The sequence below is a fragment of the Mercenaria mercenaria genome, chromosome 8 (assembly GCF_021730395.1).
Source record: "Mercenaria mercenaria strain notata chromosome 8, MADL_Memer_1, whole genome shotgun sequence".
Classification (NCBI taxonomy): Eukaryota; Metazoa; Mollusca; class Bivalvia; order Venerida; family Veneridae; genus Mercenaria; species Mercenaria mercenaria.
In genome coordinates, this window is record NC_069368.1 from 2827713 (window position 1) to 2847092 (window position 19380).

Sequence of the window (19380 nt, forward strand, 5' to 3'; positions counted from 1 at the left end):
GAAATAATAATCAAATTAATTATAGTTGACCCCGTAATAATGTTACACACTAATTCCCAGATAATAGGTATTTCATTAATTTCCTGAAAATAATGTCATTCAATACCACAAATGAAATCACAAATAAATTATCATATTTTTCCTGGAAATCAATATGAATAAATACCCAGTTAAAATCCATTTCCAGATATTAATGTATTTCATATAATATATATATAGTTACCCAGTAATCAATAAAATACACATTATTTCCCTTTACTTACATGAAAATCATACAATTTCCTAGTAAACAAAACTGAGATGCATATAAATTTGGAATGATATGTAATTAACGAAAAGGAAAGAAGGTATTTGTTACTCACATCCTTGAGTCTCTGGGTCAAGTCACGGATGGTCTCCTCATAACTGTCCTCTCTCTGAGATGCCTAAAACACAGACCAAACATTTATAGATGAATCATCTTTGTAACAAGGCAATGTTTAAACTAACTTCCTAACAGCAATGCCGCAGCGACAACCAGTTATAATACACTGCAACAGTAACATTTTTTGTCTATCCTTTAAGAATGCCATGGCATCATTTTCCATTACTTTTACTATAAATTTCACCATTTGTAGAAAAATGTGTACTTCAGTTTCCTAAGAAATGAGAGAATTTTTGACAGACCTATCTTTGAAGTTTCTTCCTTTAATACAGTGTTATTTCCACTTAGATTTTCTTAGTTTTCATACAGTGTTACTTCCCCTTAAATTTTCTTAGATTTCATACAAAGTTATTTCCCCTTACATTTTCTTAGTTTTCATAATTATAGTGTTATTTCCCCATACATTTTCCTGGTTTTCATACAGTGCTATTTCCCCTTACATTGTCTTAGTTTTCATACAGTATTATTCCCTCTTAAATTCTCTTAGTTTTCATACAGTCCATTTCCCCTTACATTTTCCTAAAGTTTTCATACAGTGTTGTTTCCCCTTACATTTTCCCCTTACTTTTTCTTAGTGTTCATACAGTGTTAAAAAATCACCCTCTTTCTTATATACAAATGTATTATTATATTTATTTTCAAAGAAACAATTACATAAAACAATATGTTCAGTTCTAAAAACGAGTAATTAGTTAATTTAAATATATATAATGTAGGGCTAAAACTGATGACATTTTCACAAAATACAAAATAAAAATTACATTTTAATGATGATACAAAAACCCAGTTTTCTGTGAAATCTTTAATAATTACAAATTAGGTATATATCAGCTGAAGTATCTACTTTTACCATTTTAATCTTTAATTTCTACATATTATAAATCTCTTTCATATACTTCTAAATTCAGCTACCAAATAAAAACATGTCTAACAAAATAAAAGTATTAAAACGCATGCTTCACCTTAGATGATCTATTTATTGTACAACTATATTATATTCTAAATTATTTACCAGGTTACTCACAGAAAACCAAATTCTTTGCAAAAATTACATATCTAAAAAAATTCATTAATTGTTCTTGCTTTGCACAAATTACGCATGCCGCATTCTTATAGATTTCTGAACATTTCATTTCAGAGCTTGTCGTGTTAATATACTACTATTGTGTCAGCTCATGCGCTTAGTTTGTCATTATTTTACTTCGCTTATTTGGGCAGCTTGATTTACATCAGTTTTTAGATCTAATTTATTTCCATCTAATCAAAGCACTGAAAGGACTGTTGGTGCCAGAAAAAAATCAGCAGAAAAATTTGTGCTGTTTAATAAAAATCATAAATTAGGAAAAAGTACCAAGAGAATAATGTTTTAAAGTTTCTTAACTGATTTGCCTTTTGGTTAATATTACAAATTCCTATGGACACATTAGGTAAGCTACTTTAAAGGTGAAATATTGGCTCATGTATATATTGTATCACAATGAAAATCAAGCAGACCATTTTCTTAAAACATAACATATGCCTTAAAATGAACTGCATAATGCTTCTTAATTTGTGTTTTTACATTTGCAAAATGCTATATATAGTTTGTTACCACAGGTAGTAGGTAGCGCTACATTGTGCAAAAGTGCCATCTACTTGGGCAAGTTTTATTTCCAAGTTATTCGTTCACAATGCAACAACTGATTTTGAACAAACTTTAGTAAAAAAAGTGTTTTATCATGCCAAAAATGACACTTAAATGGAAGCAATGTTAATGCCTTGGAAGTTACATACTTTAGCATAATGTAAAACCTTTCAATGCCATCTTATATTCTAAACACTTGTTTTAGACACAATTTTAATCTATACAAAGAACTTTTTTTAAAGTTAACCTACTACCTTAATGAACGAGCATATCGCATGCAGCATTAAAGCAACTTAGTACGACAAATTGACATTAATCTCGAATGATTTGCATTCCTGTTAGCTGGTGCAGTAATGTAAATTTATATGCGCACATAAATCTGAAACACAATCAGAAAATGTTTACAGGCTGAAAATTTAAATACTATACTATACTACATCATGTAACAGACACGCCCTTCCTTGCTCTTATGAGTTTACTTTTTCTCAACTGACCATCAAATAATACAAACATTTCAAACCCAGTGTCAAAAGCATCAGGTAAGTACTTCACAAGCTTCTCTTTTTACATGAACAAAAAAAAATTAAAATAAAACCCAACCTAAACAAATTAAAACTCCCTGCAGTCTCATAATATTCCTGTAATGCTACATTTTTCAGAATTTTTCCAGAAAACAAAATATCGAAATTTCAGTAAACTACTTCAAATTGCTAAACTTTAAATTTGGTGTTTGGCTTAATGAAAGGACTTGTCTGTTGTATCGAAGGTTCAATACAATATCAAAACTAAAAAGAACTGAAAAAGTTGTGAAAAAAATTGAATTGAACCATCGACATTAATACAAGCAAATGCATGATTGACAAGTAGCTTCGTCAGCGTTGACGTCTGTAGTCAAAATCCATCATATTAACTGGAAACAAAAATATCTCAGAAGTAAAACTTTCAATGTTCTCATTTTTACGTGGCGTTATGTTAAATCATAGCCTTGTGAATCTGGTCACTTTAGTGAACTTGTATCCTAACAAACGCATTTTCTTAAGCAGACCTTTTTTTCGTCCTCTAAGTATATTAATTTTAAATGGAACAAAAATTCATGAAAACTTACACGACTATTTTCAAGTCTAAAAATAAACACTGAAAGCTTTTTTTTCTGTTCAATGATAAATGCGCACAACTAATAATACAATACGTAAGAGTACACGTTTATTTGACAATCATGTCAGTGTTTGCATGTTTCTCATGTTTAACACATGCACATATCCACATTTTGAGATTTCAAGCAGCGAGGCCTGGCTTGTCTCAGGCAGCATTAACACCATGCCTGTGTGATTTTTTTACTGTGTTGCGATCTGTTACCTCGTGTTCACTTATTTCAAGTGATTTCATATTGTTGCCGACAACTTTCAGCTCCTCCTCCAGCTCGAGAATTTTCCTGCAATGCAAACGTTTTGGTTAGCGCTAACATACATGGTAACTGCAAGTCCCCTAATATTTTCTTACCTGGTCTACGGCGTTCTGAAGGGCTTTACAGTTATTACCAACCACGGCAAGCTCTTCACTGAGTTCAGTAATTTTGCTGAAAAGTAAGAAAGCCCGTTACTGGTCATGTGAACGTGGAAGGTGTCAGGTCGCAGCGACGGTGAAAGCAGATGCAGCGGCTGCAAAGGTGGAGTGTAAAAGAGACGACGACGACATGAAGAACACGCTGAATGATATGCTTCAGCGATAAATAATTACTCACATCAATCAGAGGATATCATGCTAGCTCGTTTCATGCTCAGCTACACTGCACGACGTTCAAGTACCTAGGGGCTCAAAAAAAAAGGGGTGGATAAAATTCAAACGTGAACAGGGACTTGCAGTTTGATCCATATAGGAAACACATTACTATCCTTACTTCAGCTCCTGCAATATTGGTATTTCAGTGCAGACATGTAAATGTCTATTTTGTTTGAATTCTTACTGATAACTGACTGTCTGAAGTAAGCATAGTTAAAAATTAACTACGAAAATCTAGAAAGACTTTTTAAGTTTTTCAATTTCTGTACAAAGAAAATTTCAAACTTTCCATCTTTCCAGCTCTTGTAGCACAAGTAGACTGGTTTCATGTTTTCAAAGCTTGTCATTCCACAAGTCTACTTTTATCTATAAACCAGTCTCCTAACTGTGCAGACTGGTTCACAGTCTAAGTTAGTAATGGTGGGTGGGGTAACCTACCTTATAAAAATCAGATTCAAAACTTCTAGCCTGTTGGCCTAAACTAATCTGTTCTTCTTCCAATTCTCTAACTCGTCTGAAAATGGGTCAAGCACAAACACATAACAAACATGCACATTCCACACAGTGTTAATGATGTAGAACATTAATAAAAGTGACTTTAAAGGTGTTTATTACTTGAAAGAATATTAGTTCCCTTGAAATCTTCAAAGCTTATTTCTCTTTAAACTTTTACAATTTTGATTTGTTCTTTTTTTTAAATAATAAAATTCATTTTTTTTATTTTGAAAATTATACCAAGATGAAATTGCTTTTTGGGCCTATCTGGTGCCAAACTTCATTTTTTTTAAACATAAACCAATCAAAAATCTTAGTGGATCTACATAATTATGCAATACATTTTAAACAAAAGACAATGTGCTTTTAAGTCATTTTTTTCCAAAGTAACATACTTATATACAAAAATTACTGCCCAGAAGTATGTGCCCTGACAGACAGGACAATCTGCTGCCAGATTTTTATATTGCAACACACTGAAGAACCTCATTTCCTCTTAACAGCCTACCATCTATATGCTAGGTTTAATCAAAATTTTTTTTTGTACTTTTCCAAGTTAACAAAGGATCTATCTTTTGTGGTTGAGCCTAGGACAGATGGACATTAAGACATTAAACATATTGTCTTGGCCCTAATATATGTCATACTTGTATTTCTCAATTTTTTTTTTCATGTACAATTACCATCATAGAAACACAAAAGAATGCATTATTCTGTGTCTCTAACCAAAACCACTAGAATAGCTATGTGAATGTAGGCATCAATATAAAATTCTGTATAAGTCACTAACAAACATAACAAAGGGTAACAAAAATCTTTCAGCAAAATGTTTTGATCTCCAAAAAAAAGTCATGTTCTAGTATGTCAGAAAAGTATAATTTCAAAACCTCTTAAGAATAACTATCAACTAAACAGTTTTAATTTCAAGTGACAAATTCAAAAGCAAACATTTCAGATATGTTTTTTTTACAATTTCTAAGTTTCAATAAAACATGTCAGAACATTTTCTTCTTCATGCTGCAGCTAAACAACAAATCTGAAAATGACTACAAATACGGACGATTGTATACTTAAGTGTACAGCACTCAGTGTCAAAATTTAGGATTGTAATGAATTCTCTTTTTTAACTGCACTCAGATGTCATATAAATTCAGTTAGGTCTGTACAAAAAGTGACATAGCTATATGAAAGAGTCTTAAATTGCCTTTATAATATCTGACAACAAATTATTGTAAAATGTTGATATTCTTAGGGTTTTTAAAAAAAAAAACAAAAAAAAACATTTTGCAGAAAAACAACAGAGGGAGAACAAACAAGCTGCATATAGCACAATGTATGAATAACATAATAAGTATTGATTGCAACAAGTACAAACTTGGCCCAAGAACTTAGTCTAGATATTCTAAATTGCCAAAAAAAATTCTGTTTAACCGATTGTTCTTCTAAATATGATTTTTTTGTAAGTACAATGTATATCATTTTAAAGGAACAAATTTTAAGACAAAAAAGTGATCTGTATAAAACTGAACTTTTAATAGCTAATTTTGAATATTAAAATGTACACATTAAAGCTATATTAGCAGCTATGTAGATAAAATAACTTTTGCAAATTGTTCTGTTCATTTAAAAATTCAGCTTCTTTTTTAAAACTGTGCTATAGACAACTACAAAGTATATGTTTCATGCTAAACATACTAGTTTCATGCACTACAACAGGCAGAACATTATAAACTATGAAAGAGAGAACCTGTAAGAGAAGTTGCATAGAAACATTGTCAACACCCATCTTATAACACTAACTAGTACACCAAAGTTTGTATAATACAGCCAAAGTGCTGGCAGGAAGTGGTTCTGCCTTTGCGACTGTCCGTGCAGGTTTATCATGGTCTGCACTGTTCACTATTCTGTCAGTGAATTTTCACTGAACACCCCTTCAAATAATAAATGGTATTGCCAAAATTGAATGATGGACCTGTCCATTTTAGAAATTTAGCAGACTACAGGTTAAAGGTGGCCAATCACATTTAAACAACATTTAATGACATTTTTTACTTTTTGTACATTCTGGTAGAGAATTATTTAAGGAACAAAAAGACCGATTACATAGGGTTAGATTCCTATTTGAAATGTATATTTTATTATTTTTATAAAATTTTGTAATTACTCCCCTTTAATTTGAAAGTATATAAAAAGCTGGGTATTTCTTTTTATTTCGATACAATGTCTAGTTTTACATTTGCATTTGATAGACATATCAACTATTGAACAATCTGAACCAAAATGCAAGTTTAAAAGCTGTGTGTAGCTTCTGAATTCATTTATTTCCAATCTATCTTGGTTGTGCAACCAAGATAGGCAAAGGGAGGTAATAATAATTTTTCAAACTTGCGTTTCTAATGAATTCCATCTAAATACATAATCATTAATGCAAATATTTTACAAATATATTACAATATGTCTAATTTTTATACATTTCCTTAGGCAAAGTATGTTTATCAAATTCATACTTATGATAAAATAACTCCATCTTGGTTGGGCAACCAGGATAGGAAAATGAAATTTTAAAAATACCTCCAGTGAAAATATAATTTGTATTAAGTGTTAAATGAACATAAATGAGTGTAAATGATCAGATGCTAAAGTTTCGAACAAATCCGTTACATGGCCAAAATCTGATTATCCACCTTTAAGTGTAAGGTTGCATGTAGCTCCTAGGTAAATATAAATTCAATTTTCTGTACAAGGTCATTCACAGATGAACCAAAACGCTTCTTGACAACTTTTTTTTTTTTCAGTTAGTGTTCAAAGATGTTTTTTGACAAACCATTTACCAACATTTCTAACAAACATATACCCGTATTATTTCTCCAGCATAGTACTACACCAATCCCAAGCTATATTTCAATAATTCAGAACACTAAAAAGTGAGTTTCAATATACATAATAAAGTAGAAGTTAATTTTGAGCAATTATATTAATTAAAATATGAAGAGATCTGGGACAAGAAGAAAAAGTTAAACCACTGTCATAAAAGAATTACTTGTTTTCTTTACTTGTCAATTTACATTTTACTTATTTTAGCAAGGTCAAGTTCTGTTTATGCAGAATACTTTCATTCTCAATTCAATTAACAAAATTTCTTTTCTCAATTCAATTAATAAAATTTCTTTCCTTCTCAATTCAATTCATAAAATTTTCTACCATATGGAATTCCTGATAACTCGGGTTTATTAAGTGAAAGTGTAAGAGAAAATCTAGCAAGCCTAGCATAGCTGTGTGAATCATCCTGTGTAACAGAGATTTGCTCACTTTTGTATCAAACATACATCACAAAGACCATGTTTTATGACTGCCTGAACAGCTGATCTTGAAGTTCTTTTGGTTGGTTGATTTTAGAGTAAAAACAACACAGTAAGTCAAACAGAAACTTTTTCAGCTTCTGGTGTTGGAGGAGGACCCTAAATGCACCTCTGGACATGATTTCAGGCACGGTTGGGCACCTGGCTGTTCTACCAACCAACCTTTCTTTTTATTGTCAAGGAAGACCACAGGTGCCCCTCCAGGCATTATTTCAACACATGCTAGCACCTGGGTAGAACCACCAACCTTTAAGCCAGCTGGATAGCTTCCTCACGAAGAATTCTTCACAAGAAACAAGGCTTGAACCCACATAAAAGAGGGGGAAGTGATTTTAAGTCAGCAACCTTAACAATTCAGCCAAGGAGGCCCCCTTTTGTGGTATTCAAAATGCTTGGTAAAGCTGAAATCTTAAACCCATACCTAGAAAAAAATCATTCTGGAAAGAATTGATCATGATGATTACTTTTATTTACAAGATACTGCCAACACTCTTCTATTTTTCTGAATAATCACAAATAACTAGATTAAAACGGGAATGACTTTTACAATTTTATGCACTTTTAACCCAACGGAAATCACATTCATAAGGGACTAATTATTCATAGATTTTGTGAAACAAAATTACCAATTATCTGTTAAATTCCCAATGAAATAACCATTCATGCCACCAACAAAATAACACAACATATTGTTTTCATAATATATGTTTGATACAGAGGAGTATCTACAAAGTATTAAGTTAAAGAAAAGACTATATGGGATATTTGTAGCTAGTATACCTACACCAGTACAAAGTTAAGGGAAATGACCACCACAAGTGCAGAATTGACTTGTACATTGTTATATGACATACCTCTGACATCCAGCTAACTGATCTTCAGAACGCTCTAAATTATTTTCTGCTACAACCAATTTCCGAGCAGCCTAAATTTGTCATGAAATTGAAAACGTGATGATCGTGTCATCCTTTTTATTTACATCTAATATACAACTTAAACCGCGATGATACCATTCATCCTCAGTGAAAAGTTACTTCCCTTTCTTAACTGGGACAAATGGTACCTCACGGTTTTGCATAAATAAATGTTACACATCTACTGCCTGCGTGATGTAACACTCACTGCTATAGGAATAACTGTTTTTCTTCCTTCTTCAAAAGCTATGACACCACTTCAATACACAATTCTTTAAGTGTATAAAACTTATCTGTATTTAACGGCGGACATTCTTCTAAAGTGTTTTCATGTTTTGATTAACCTCATAGCAGTGGGTGCATGAAAAATTCACGCCGGCAGAATTCCAACAATTTTAAGAATTGATACATACGCTTCGGCAGCTTCCAATCGGGTCTCAGCACGCTCAAGGTCGACTTCAGTGATAGCAAGTTTACGGGCAGCCTGAGGGGAGAGAACACAGCTTGGTTACGTCCACGTTTTTTGTGTCCAGTTTGGTTAGGTATTACCATGCAACACACGTGGGGTGTAAACGAGCCATGCCTCAATCCATTACATGCATGCATTTTTATTTTTTGTACTGACAAAGTGGTGGGGGTTGCAAGGTTGTAGGCAGAACTATTTCATGTGCGTATAAATAACAATTTGTCCTCTCAGCGTGGAACTATTTTCACTGCATCTCAGCAAGTAGATAAATAGTTTCAGGCCACGGAAACCAAATGCTGATAGAGCAGCTTTCGCTTTTCCTTTTCTTTCAGTCTTTTTGTATCGCTCAGTTAAAGTAGGTAAATTTTAATGACAACCATTCCTACTTCAGCACCTTGTGAAAGCATGCATTATTTGTAGTTTTCTATGTGCCCAAATGAACAGAAAAGGATTTTTTTTGCCACTAGTAAAGGTATCACTATTTCTCATTTCAATAGCTACGTATCAATACATAATGAAAAACGTCAACTATCAAATTTCTACTGGAAATGACTTCCATATACTGATGATTAGAGTTCATGACTAAAAATTTTGGTTTCAAATCTCATTTAAATTGAAACAAAAATACAAGTTTGAAGTATGAAATCAAAACTTTTATTCCTACTTGGATTTGTAGGATTTTTTCCACTCTTACCTTTTGCATTAAATTTTCAATATATCAAATCAAAATTTTTCCACACCTGAACAAATGAAAGTCATTTTCAGCACCTTACACATGATGCAATATTAGTTAGAGTACAAAAAAGTCTGACACCTAAAAGGTATTACTATTAGTTGAAATATGCAAACTGCATGGTCTTCATCTTTCACATAATTCAGTTCAGGAACTTTTATTTGTATTTTCTATGACAGACGTTTTTGTGTACAGTTAATACAAAAAAGCCCTATAGAAGATGAAAATTTCTGCTTGTTGTGTTGTACAAGACTCACAAGTTTCTGCCCGAGTTGTGTTGTAAAAGACTCGCAACAAAATTATATAAAATTTCTATGAAATCTTGACAAGCAGAAACTAACACATTCTTTTAAATATCCTAATATTTCTACTCCTCCAAAATTTTATCATTTTCTTTGTATTTTAATGAGGATACAGCAATATTAGGGGAAGTGTAAACAGAACATGATAAAAAACCCAAAACATGTTCAGAATTCATTATTAGTACATTACCAAATTTATAAATTTACCAAATTTATTCTTACATTAAATTAAACAGGAATTCAAATTTTGGAAGAGTTTTGTTTAAATGTACATGGCATTCATTCTGGGAACGCTGGACATCCTCATGAAACTGCATGCTGTAATATCCTGTAATTAGCAGAATCTATTACTTCTTCATTTGAACAACATCATTCAATACTTGTACAATCCAAGACTATTTCATTACATATACGTTTAGTATCAACACGGGTTTGTTAAAACATCAACGGGGAACAATTTCGTAGTATCATAGTTCTACATGTGAAATGTTTAACTTTATAATCACAACTAACATGTAAATGAATTTATCAGAACTGGGTGATCTCTAAAGATAATAGAAACAACACATCTTACAATTACGTTATCATTACGTAAAAGGAAAGTTATCAAGACGTTTTTTAGAAATATATCCTTACAAAAACTGAATCAGTATTAAATCAGTATCATTTTTATCTGTGAATCAGTATTAAATCAGTATCATTTTTATCTGTTTCACAAACATTGGCAAAATGCATTCATTCAACATTTTTTTTCTGCTTAGGTAGGGCTGGAAATAAATTAAGGGAACGTAATCATTCTCATGCTGCATTCGAGAATTCACCTCATCGTATTTACGATCGGCCTCTTCAGCTACATATTTAGCATCTTTTACTTGCTTCTCTAATTGGTCGATCCTGTCGTCATCGGCGATGCTTCTGCTCTCGAGCACCTTGCGCCCTCTGATAGAAAAATATTCAAGATTAAGTAAAATAATCAAAACAATACTAGTCTTCCACATTCTCGCTAGCTTTTAAAGCGTGATCTCTAGATATTTTCGCTGGCTATCTTGCAACTGCTGTAACTGAAAGAGGAGAAATTTGTTCATTAATAAGAAACACTAGTTATACAACCATGACCAATGTTGCAATCTGATTGCCATAGAAATGCATTTTACCTGAAATTACAGAGGAAAAACAAAAAAAAAAAACTACAAAAAAACCCCACAAAATCACAAATATTTAGGCTAAACAACTATTCATGGGGGTAATATTGGTGAAAAGTTCCTGGTATTTTGGAGGCAATCAAATTGCAATGGATCAAGTTTGTCAAAACCACAGCTTAAGACTATTTAGCCCTACCTCTTCATATTTAGTTTCAGCATCATTTGCAATTATTTCCATTTGTTTTAGACTTTGTTCTAATTTCTCCATCCGCCCTTCATCCAAGTAACTTCTGTTTTCTAATCCTCGCCTAGCTCTGTTTGAACAGAAGTTTTTCAGTTAATACTGGTTTATTTATCTGCATGTGACTTTTAATCTCATCAAACCCCAGCAATTACCCAAAATCAGGGAAATTGTGAATTTCTGAAATCACAGTGAATCTCGATCAGGCTGTTTCAGACCTTTCTTTCTCTTCAAATATCAAATTCAAGATAGATTTTTCTTTTTCAAATATGAAATTCATCTAAAGATCACAATAATCTCAAAATTTTAATCTGGAAACCATGCCAATGTCAGATTCACTGTGTCACATGCCATCTGCCAGCAAGCTAATTTTGTTGGTTGCCATGGTAACCTACCTCCTCATATCTAGTTTCAGCCTCATTGGCAATGCTCTCAAGCTTTTTAACTTGGGTTTCCAATTCTTCATTTCGATCTTCATCAATCTTACTGCGAGAATCCAATGTCCTTCTTGCTCTAAAAACAAGGAGGCAGCATGCAATTTGGTTTTCCCAATAGAGAGTATGCACAGTGGAATAGCTGAGATTTTCTCACATTAATTGTGAACAAAATTTTGCACCCTCTTATTACTTAAAAGCTTTGAAGCTACTAAGTGTTACGGGTACATATCAGAGTTGACAGCATGTCACTAAGAAGTAAAAGCTGTTTTTTTCACCCTTTTTGAAAAACTGTTCACTATTCATACCAGTAATACACCATATATTTTGAGAAAGAAAAATGTAATGTATATTAAGAAGGGTTAACCTTGCAATTCATACATTGCAGTAACCATTAGGTCACATGACCTATCAGTGATCAAATGTAATCTCGGATCCATTGATCCATTGAATCATTACGATATGACCTTGGGATATTAAATATGAAAAACTTCCTCTTGATTTACGAGGGACTATCAAAATCTATAATGAATGAGATGAGCAGGGCCATGTGTAAAACTGTAAACATTCTCAAGCTAAGAAAAGCATGCTGCATAGTATATATATGACAAAAAGTTACAATATTTCAACAACTTGTTCCGAGACAGCTGCTTTCTTCACCTGTCTATAAGCACTCACTCTTCTGAAAAAACTGACCTATGGCTTAACGGGTCAAGGTCATTTAGAAGGAAAAAAATTTTGAACAAAGATGTTTGGGAATAAAGTAGATAAGTACAAATACTAAAATGCCCCAAGGACATAGGGTCCAAAAAGGTCAAGTTCAAAAGTACACAAACACAGACAGAACAGACAGACGAACATAAAGAAAGCAACCCTCTCCTGTGGAATATAAACTGATTATAAAACATGTGATACAAAGATAAGCTGTTGTTAAGTTGCCATAACGGATTAGCTTGCTAGCAATACTGGCATGATGCTGTGTATTTACCAAGGTAATATAATGTAACAAGTGAGTCATTTTATTTTCTAAAAATACTTCCACCCATTTATTTCTCAGGTTTTATATCCATCACCCTATGGCAAGATATATATATATATATATAACTGTTAGTAACAATATTATCAAAACTGTTGAGATAAGGTTTTCCAACTCCCAGTGGTTATATCTCTACCTGCCTCCATACACAGAGTTTCTCACTACTCCAATATTAACATACTGTATCATTGCCATAGCAACCAAATATTTTTTCTTTCAAAATAATTTTGGAAGTGCAGGAAATTACTACTGATATCACTACTATTAATGAGAAATCATATCTTGACGCCTTTCAGAATTCATACTTAAAAAGTGCTTCAGATTCTGACAATTTCTTTACAGAAGTAATAATTATGTTCTCATGGATTATAATTTTAATCATAATTTTATTCTACTCCACCCCTCTATCTACCCCCCCCCCCCCACACACAAAAAACCACACAAAGTTTTAAATCTCTTGCTTTAAAACAAAGATACACAGTATGTTAATGGAGCTGAAAGAATCTCTTATGTCCATATCATAATTATATATTGTGATGTTACAATAATATTCATAAACTTTATACTATTAAATAATAATATCAACACCATATTCTGTATAATGCAAAAAGTAATAAAAAGAATTGTAAAAGTTAAGCCAAAATTTCAACTTCATTCCTGAACAAAGTTCATCATGTTTAAAAACTGACCAATGTTTTTCACAGATAAATGGCAATAACAAGTTGTATATGAATGGTTCAATGTGCACTAGATGCAAGGTTGTCAATGTAAACATTTACTGGATACTTTGTGACAGTTGCAAGGACATAAATGCTGGCTATAACACACATCAATTATGCCTTTTGTTTCAGGGACGGCATGGGGTTTTTGTACATCAATAATTTGCCAGCAGATCTGACTTCACAACAGTACTTGGACATATTTCAAGAACTGCCAATGCTTAAATCTGCAAACCCTACAGATGGCAATTCAACAAAAATATCAGTTCAATCATATTCATAAACTGTCTATAACTAACCTGGCAGGAAATATCAGGAGATGCTTAACTCTATTCAATCCTATCCAGACTAATCAATATTATCGACAAATACATTAAAGATCAATATATAATGCCCAATGGAAAAAGAATATCATATCCAGCATGTTTGTAAATTACACTGAATACAGTTCTCAGCCAGGACTTTTTCCCCTTCTGTAATAGGAGCTGTTAACAGGCCTCTTCCCCTCAGAAAATTTCTTTTAAATCATGCAGTTTTCCCCAAAAATTGATTTTACATCAGGTTTTTTTTATTCTCCTTTGCCCAAATACCGAGCTATTTTTTCACCCGAATCACAGGCCTGGGCCCCTTCCCCTCTTGGTAAAAAAAACCCCTGCCGGCACACATCTTTACTATCACAGGCCTGCAGAAAAACCTAGAAAACTGGCGCTTTTAATATCATCCAGAATATTCAATGGTTAATACCTACTATACTTGAGAAATACTTTTTAAAATGTGTATTTCAAATATTTGAGACTGCAGCAACATGAAATGAAATTTGGCTTGACCTTTCTGATTATAGATTATATACTGTTTTATACATATAGATCTATTTACACTATTTTAAGGCCATCCTTATAAAATTGTTTGCTGTGCTATATATACTTGGGGTTAATAATGATGTTATTCTTACATTTTACTTGGCTTGTAATACTTAATACTGCAATGAACTGGTCAATGGGAATCTCTGTACAGTTAACTTTTGGGGGATACTACTGGGCAATTTTGGAGGATAGTTGGAGCACTGCAAATAATTTATTTTTCAAGGATAGCCCAGTACATAAATAAAAGAAAAACAGGATATTTCCCAGGACAGTGAGCAAAACATGATTACTTCTTTTAAGTTGTTGTCACAGTTACTGACACAAAAGTAACATAAATATTCAACACAAACTGAAGTAATTTTAACAGTGTGAATTAATGAAAGACTGTGGCACTTAAACATAAATGAGACGTGCCATGAGAAAACCAACATAATGGCTTTGCGACCAGCATGGATCCAGACCAGCCTGCGCATCCACGCAGTCTGGTCAGGATCCATGCTGTTCGCTTTTAAAGCCTTTTGTTATTAGAGACACCGTTAGCGAACTGCATGGATCCTGACCAGACTGTGCAGATGCGCAGGCTGGTCTGGATCCATGCTGGTCGCAAAGCGACTATGTTGCTTTTCTCAAGGCACGGCTCAAATGGTTCTAACAGAAACTTGTCTTACAACAGAAACTTCTCTTACTGTCGACTTTTCAATGATTTTACTGAAATACAAGCCTAGCACTTCACAATTCCTGAGAATGACCCTGTCACAAATAAAGCAACACGTAAAATATGAAAATTTATAAAGAAACAAAATCAGGCATGCAAAATAGCCCTATATAAATGTTATTTATGTTTGACATGGGTGACTGTATGTCTGTCATTCATCCACCAACTCAGGATTCATGTGCAAAAGTCAAGTGACAACTTTTTTAACATATACGAAGTGCAATGTGAGAGATTTAAAGCTTATAAATTTTGCAATATGTAATAAAACTTGTCCAAAGCAAAATCTGTATGAAGCACATTCATGGGTTTGAATCCTGCTAATTCAATCTAGATCATTTTAATGGATTTTGAATTGAATGTTGAGCACTAAGTTTAAGCCAGACTCTAAAAAGAAATGCTATTTCTAGCGAATGCCCTGATGCCATGGTGTCAGAGTTTTCTATACTGTACCTTTCACTCTCATCTGCTGTTTTTGATGCTTCTTCCAACTTGCCGGTTAACTCGTCCAATTTGCTCTGTGTTCTTTCCAAGTCATCTTCTAACAATTGGATTCGTCTATTGTAACCCTTGATTTCATCTTCAGCCTAAAGGAAAGAAATACATTATATTATATTATAGCACATTCTTAAAATTTCTACTTTATTATGTGTATATAAATTATACATATTTATCTAGTAATTAAATTTTACTTTGGACAGAAACATTCAGAAGTAAATTAATAATTTTAGCATATTCCTTTTTAGAACAATTCATTCATTTTATTTACCGAAGTGCACCTTTAACTTCTTACTGACTGACTCATCACCTTACTGACTATCTCACTGCACTATCTTACCAGATTTTAGAAAAATACCCTTTCTGCTAAATACTGAACAATAAATCATTATAGTTTTCACACACTGTGCTGTATGTCAGACATGAAACATTCTTGATCCCATAAATTCCTGTCTAACTTAAACTTTAACCAACATAAATCAGGTATTACAAACAGCAGAATGATTAGTTTGTTTCCGGAGAAACCATACATTTTCTTTCTAGCAACATAGCAAACCATAACTGCAAACTTTTCTCAAAATCTATCTTATAGTTTGTGATTTAAATAAACAAGTGCCACCCTTTTGTACAAACAGTATAAAACCGAAAAATAGTTCACTGAGATAGCATTGTAAGAATCTAGACCAGGTATAGAAATTCAACTTTGCACATTTTTTTCATATTCATTTCTTAAACAAGATCTCATCTTACCAACAAAGCACAAAATTTAAGGCCTTATATTATACATGTAACAGCAATCTTAAACTGAACAAGTAAAAACTGTAACACAGTCGAAAAACCCATCAACTTCTTTCCCACAGCCTATCTAGATAAATTACACTAAAGAATTTAAGCTTACAATAAAGTGAAAATATTTGTAACCTCAGCATCAAATAGTTGGATAAAGCGTGTAAGGTACACATCCATTTTTAAGTAGATTTACATTACTCTTTATGATTTATACAAAATGACTGTTCACAGTGGTTTCGTTGTCGCTTCCTCAACAACATACCAGTCTAAGTGCTGTCACGTAGATTGCTTTAACCCTTACCATCCTGGACACAACAGTTACTGATGCTGCCTATACGACCAGTGTAGATCATGATCAGCCTGCACATATGTGCAGTCTGATCATGACCTGCACTGTTTGCCATTCAGTCAGTATCTTCTTGGTAATTTAAGCACCCCTTTTAACAGTTAATGGTACTGTCCAAATTAAAAGATGGGCAAGTTCATTATAGAAATTTAGCAGGGTAAGGGGTTTAAGATATACAAAGATCTTTAGTTGAAGTTTTACATGTATCTTGTACTGTGATGCTTCCTCATGGTATAATTTCCTTGGTATAATTTCATTACATTAAAACTGTGAACTAGTATGGCTTTACTTTCATTTAACTTCCAACTTAATAATATGGAACCTATATTATTACAGCTTGTGTTCAACAGAGGAAATTTAATTTACCTCAAATGGATTGATTGTAAATCATAAATCTTGCATGAATTCCACCCCCCCCTCCCCAGAACATGTGATCTTCAATGCACTCTGGACACTAATCCCATACACAGGACAAATAACTTTATCATTCACCAATTAATATGGTCTTATTGTATGCAAAGCTTGGAGCCGATGACTGTTGTGAGCCTAACAGGGTTTGAAGACAGCTTTTTAAATGTAATGTTCCAAAGAGCTTGAATTAGAACTAACTATATGCAAAATGACTTTCACACAAGTTTATCAGTAATACAATCATTAATATACACATTTTATGATATTGAAGTTAACATTCAGGAAAAATAGCAAACTTTGAAATCTTTAAAAACAAATATTCAAATATTTGCTTAAAAGATTTTTGGTCTGGCTTACTATGATATATTTGAGTAAATTTGACTACTGTACATTGGTTGATACCTTTGCAGTCAGATAACAATCTGTTTTATGGGTTTTTGCCTTCCCTTCGCTGCCTTTTACTTTAGATTTTACAATAAAATTCCTAAAAGAGACATTAAAAGCCTAGCAGGATGCTTGCATTGCAAAAATGAAACCAAATCCTCCTAAAGATGAAAGGTATAAATAATATATGACACATTAGGCATTTCAAAAGACTCACCTGAATGCATAATATCAGTTCCTTAGCAACAAGCAGGTGGGATAAACTTGAAGACAGCGAACAGTGCACTTTCCCACCAATTTTTCTACACACATATTTAGATGTACTAAGCTATGTTGCTTCTACCCCCAATATTAAAATGTATGTACAACCCAATCTCCTAAAGTTCATGTGTAACCCCTCCTCTGTATGATACTAAGGGAAGACTGAATATTGAGAGACTTGTATCATGAAGGAATGAAAACCTAATATTCTAGTTCAGCATTACTGTAACTGTACCAAATCCAAAACAGAAGTTTACACCCTGACAGTGGATGCATTCAGAGCAAGTCAACCCCCAAAAATAATACAATTAATACTGTAATTTATGTGAAAACACATCATAAACAAGGTGATAAAGTGACACTTTTTCAGTAACATTCTGATTAATGTTAATTACATATGATTTCCATATCTGCATGTATCCTATAATCAATTATCGAATCAAATGGTGCAGAAAACAGAAGACAAGTTACAGGTTAAACATGGTTCTAATACAACTGTCAAGCATGTAGCTATATATTCTGTACAATGACATAATTATTCTCTCATGATGCATTATATATATATATATATATATATACAAACACAAGCAGAGTACATACATGACGGAAATGACAGGCTGATCTATCTGTATCAATCATCTTTCGATGATGTTAACATCCTATACCGTGGTACTACATAATAATTTGTATCTTAATCTTCAATTTAATGCAACCAACTTTAAATATATGTGAAAATAGCTGCTTAAATCAAGTCGTGTATAAAACTTTATCAAATGAAAAGCTGGACAATGTCTGATGTATGTAGAAATTACAGAACTTTAAACACTTAACTTGATAGAGGACCATGCCAGAATGCTACTGGCAAGTTTGGTGCAATTCTGACCAGTAGTTTGACAGATGTCATCTGAATTCTGATGATGTGTGGACGGATGATGGACAGTGAGCGACCTGGGCACTTAATGCAGCTAAAAACTGTTACAAACAACACTAAGCCCAAGTAAACGTTTTTTGTAAAGTGGTTAGAGGACCTTGATGTCAGGCTGTATCTACAATTCACTCAAAACCTCTCATATATGACGGATACTGAACAATTTAATGATGCTGAGCCTATCTGTCCCTGTAACATGTCTATATGGTAACATTTAAATGTTGGAAAGTGACAAATTAATGAGACATAATACTATGTATGAGCAAATTGCCTTCCTAATAATGAAGTGTTCCTATCTAGCCTACAGCAGTCCAGCCTGTTATATCATACATTATCAGTTATTTTCAATGTTCAAACTTCAAAGTGTTCTTCAGTAAATCAGTTTCAAGATGCTGAAGGGCGCACAGATATATACCGTGACATTTTCTGATAAAATACACATGCGCAACTGCTTGTATAAAGCTACTGAAAAGTTATATCAATATCAGAACACACTGGCCCAGTTGTTCAAATTTTCCGT

General features: G+C 32.9%; 1 protein-coding gene across 11 annotated transcripts in view; it reads right to left on the bottom strand.

Moving 5' to 3' along the window:
* The window catches only part of LOC123523193 (tropomyosin), a 38742-nt gene that overhangs the window by 9617 nt on the left and 9745 nt on the right, over window positions 1-19380 (bottom strand). For 4 of the 11 annotated variants that reach the window (XM_045300886.2, XM_045300884.2, XM_045300881.2 and 1 more), the window contains 5 exons: window positions 15697-15830; window positions 10918-11035; window positions 9009-9079; window positions 3549-3624; window positions 363-425 (listed from right to left, as the gene is read on the bottom strand). In XM_045300886.2, coding sequence (XP_045156821.1) covers window positions 363-425; window positions 3549-3624; window positions 9009-9079; window positions 10918-11035; window positions 15697-15830 — 462 coding nt within the window. Of the gene's footprint in view, window positions 1-362; window positions 426-3404; window positions 3481-3548; window positions 3625-4265; window positions 4342-8535; window positions 8607-9008; window positions 9080-10917; window positions 11036-11434; window positions 11553-11874; window positions 11993-15696; window positions 15831-19380 lie in introns of all 11 variants that reach the window. The other 7 variants (XM_045300887.2, XM_045300882.2, XM_053549247.1 and 4 more) reach the window with 4 other exon arrangements.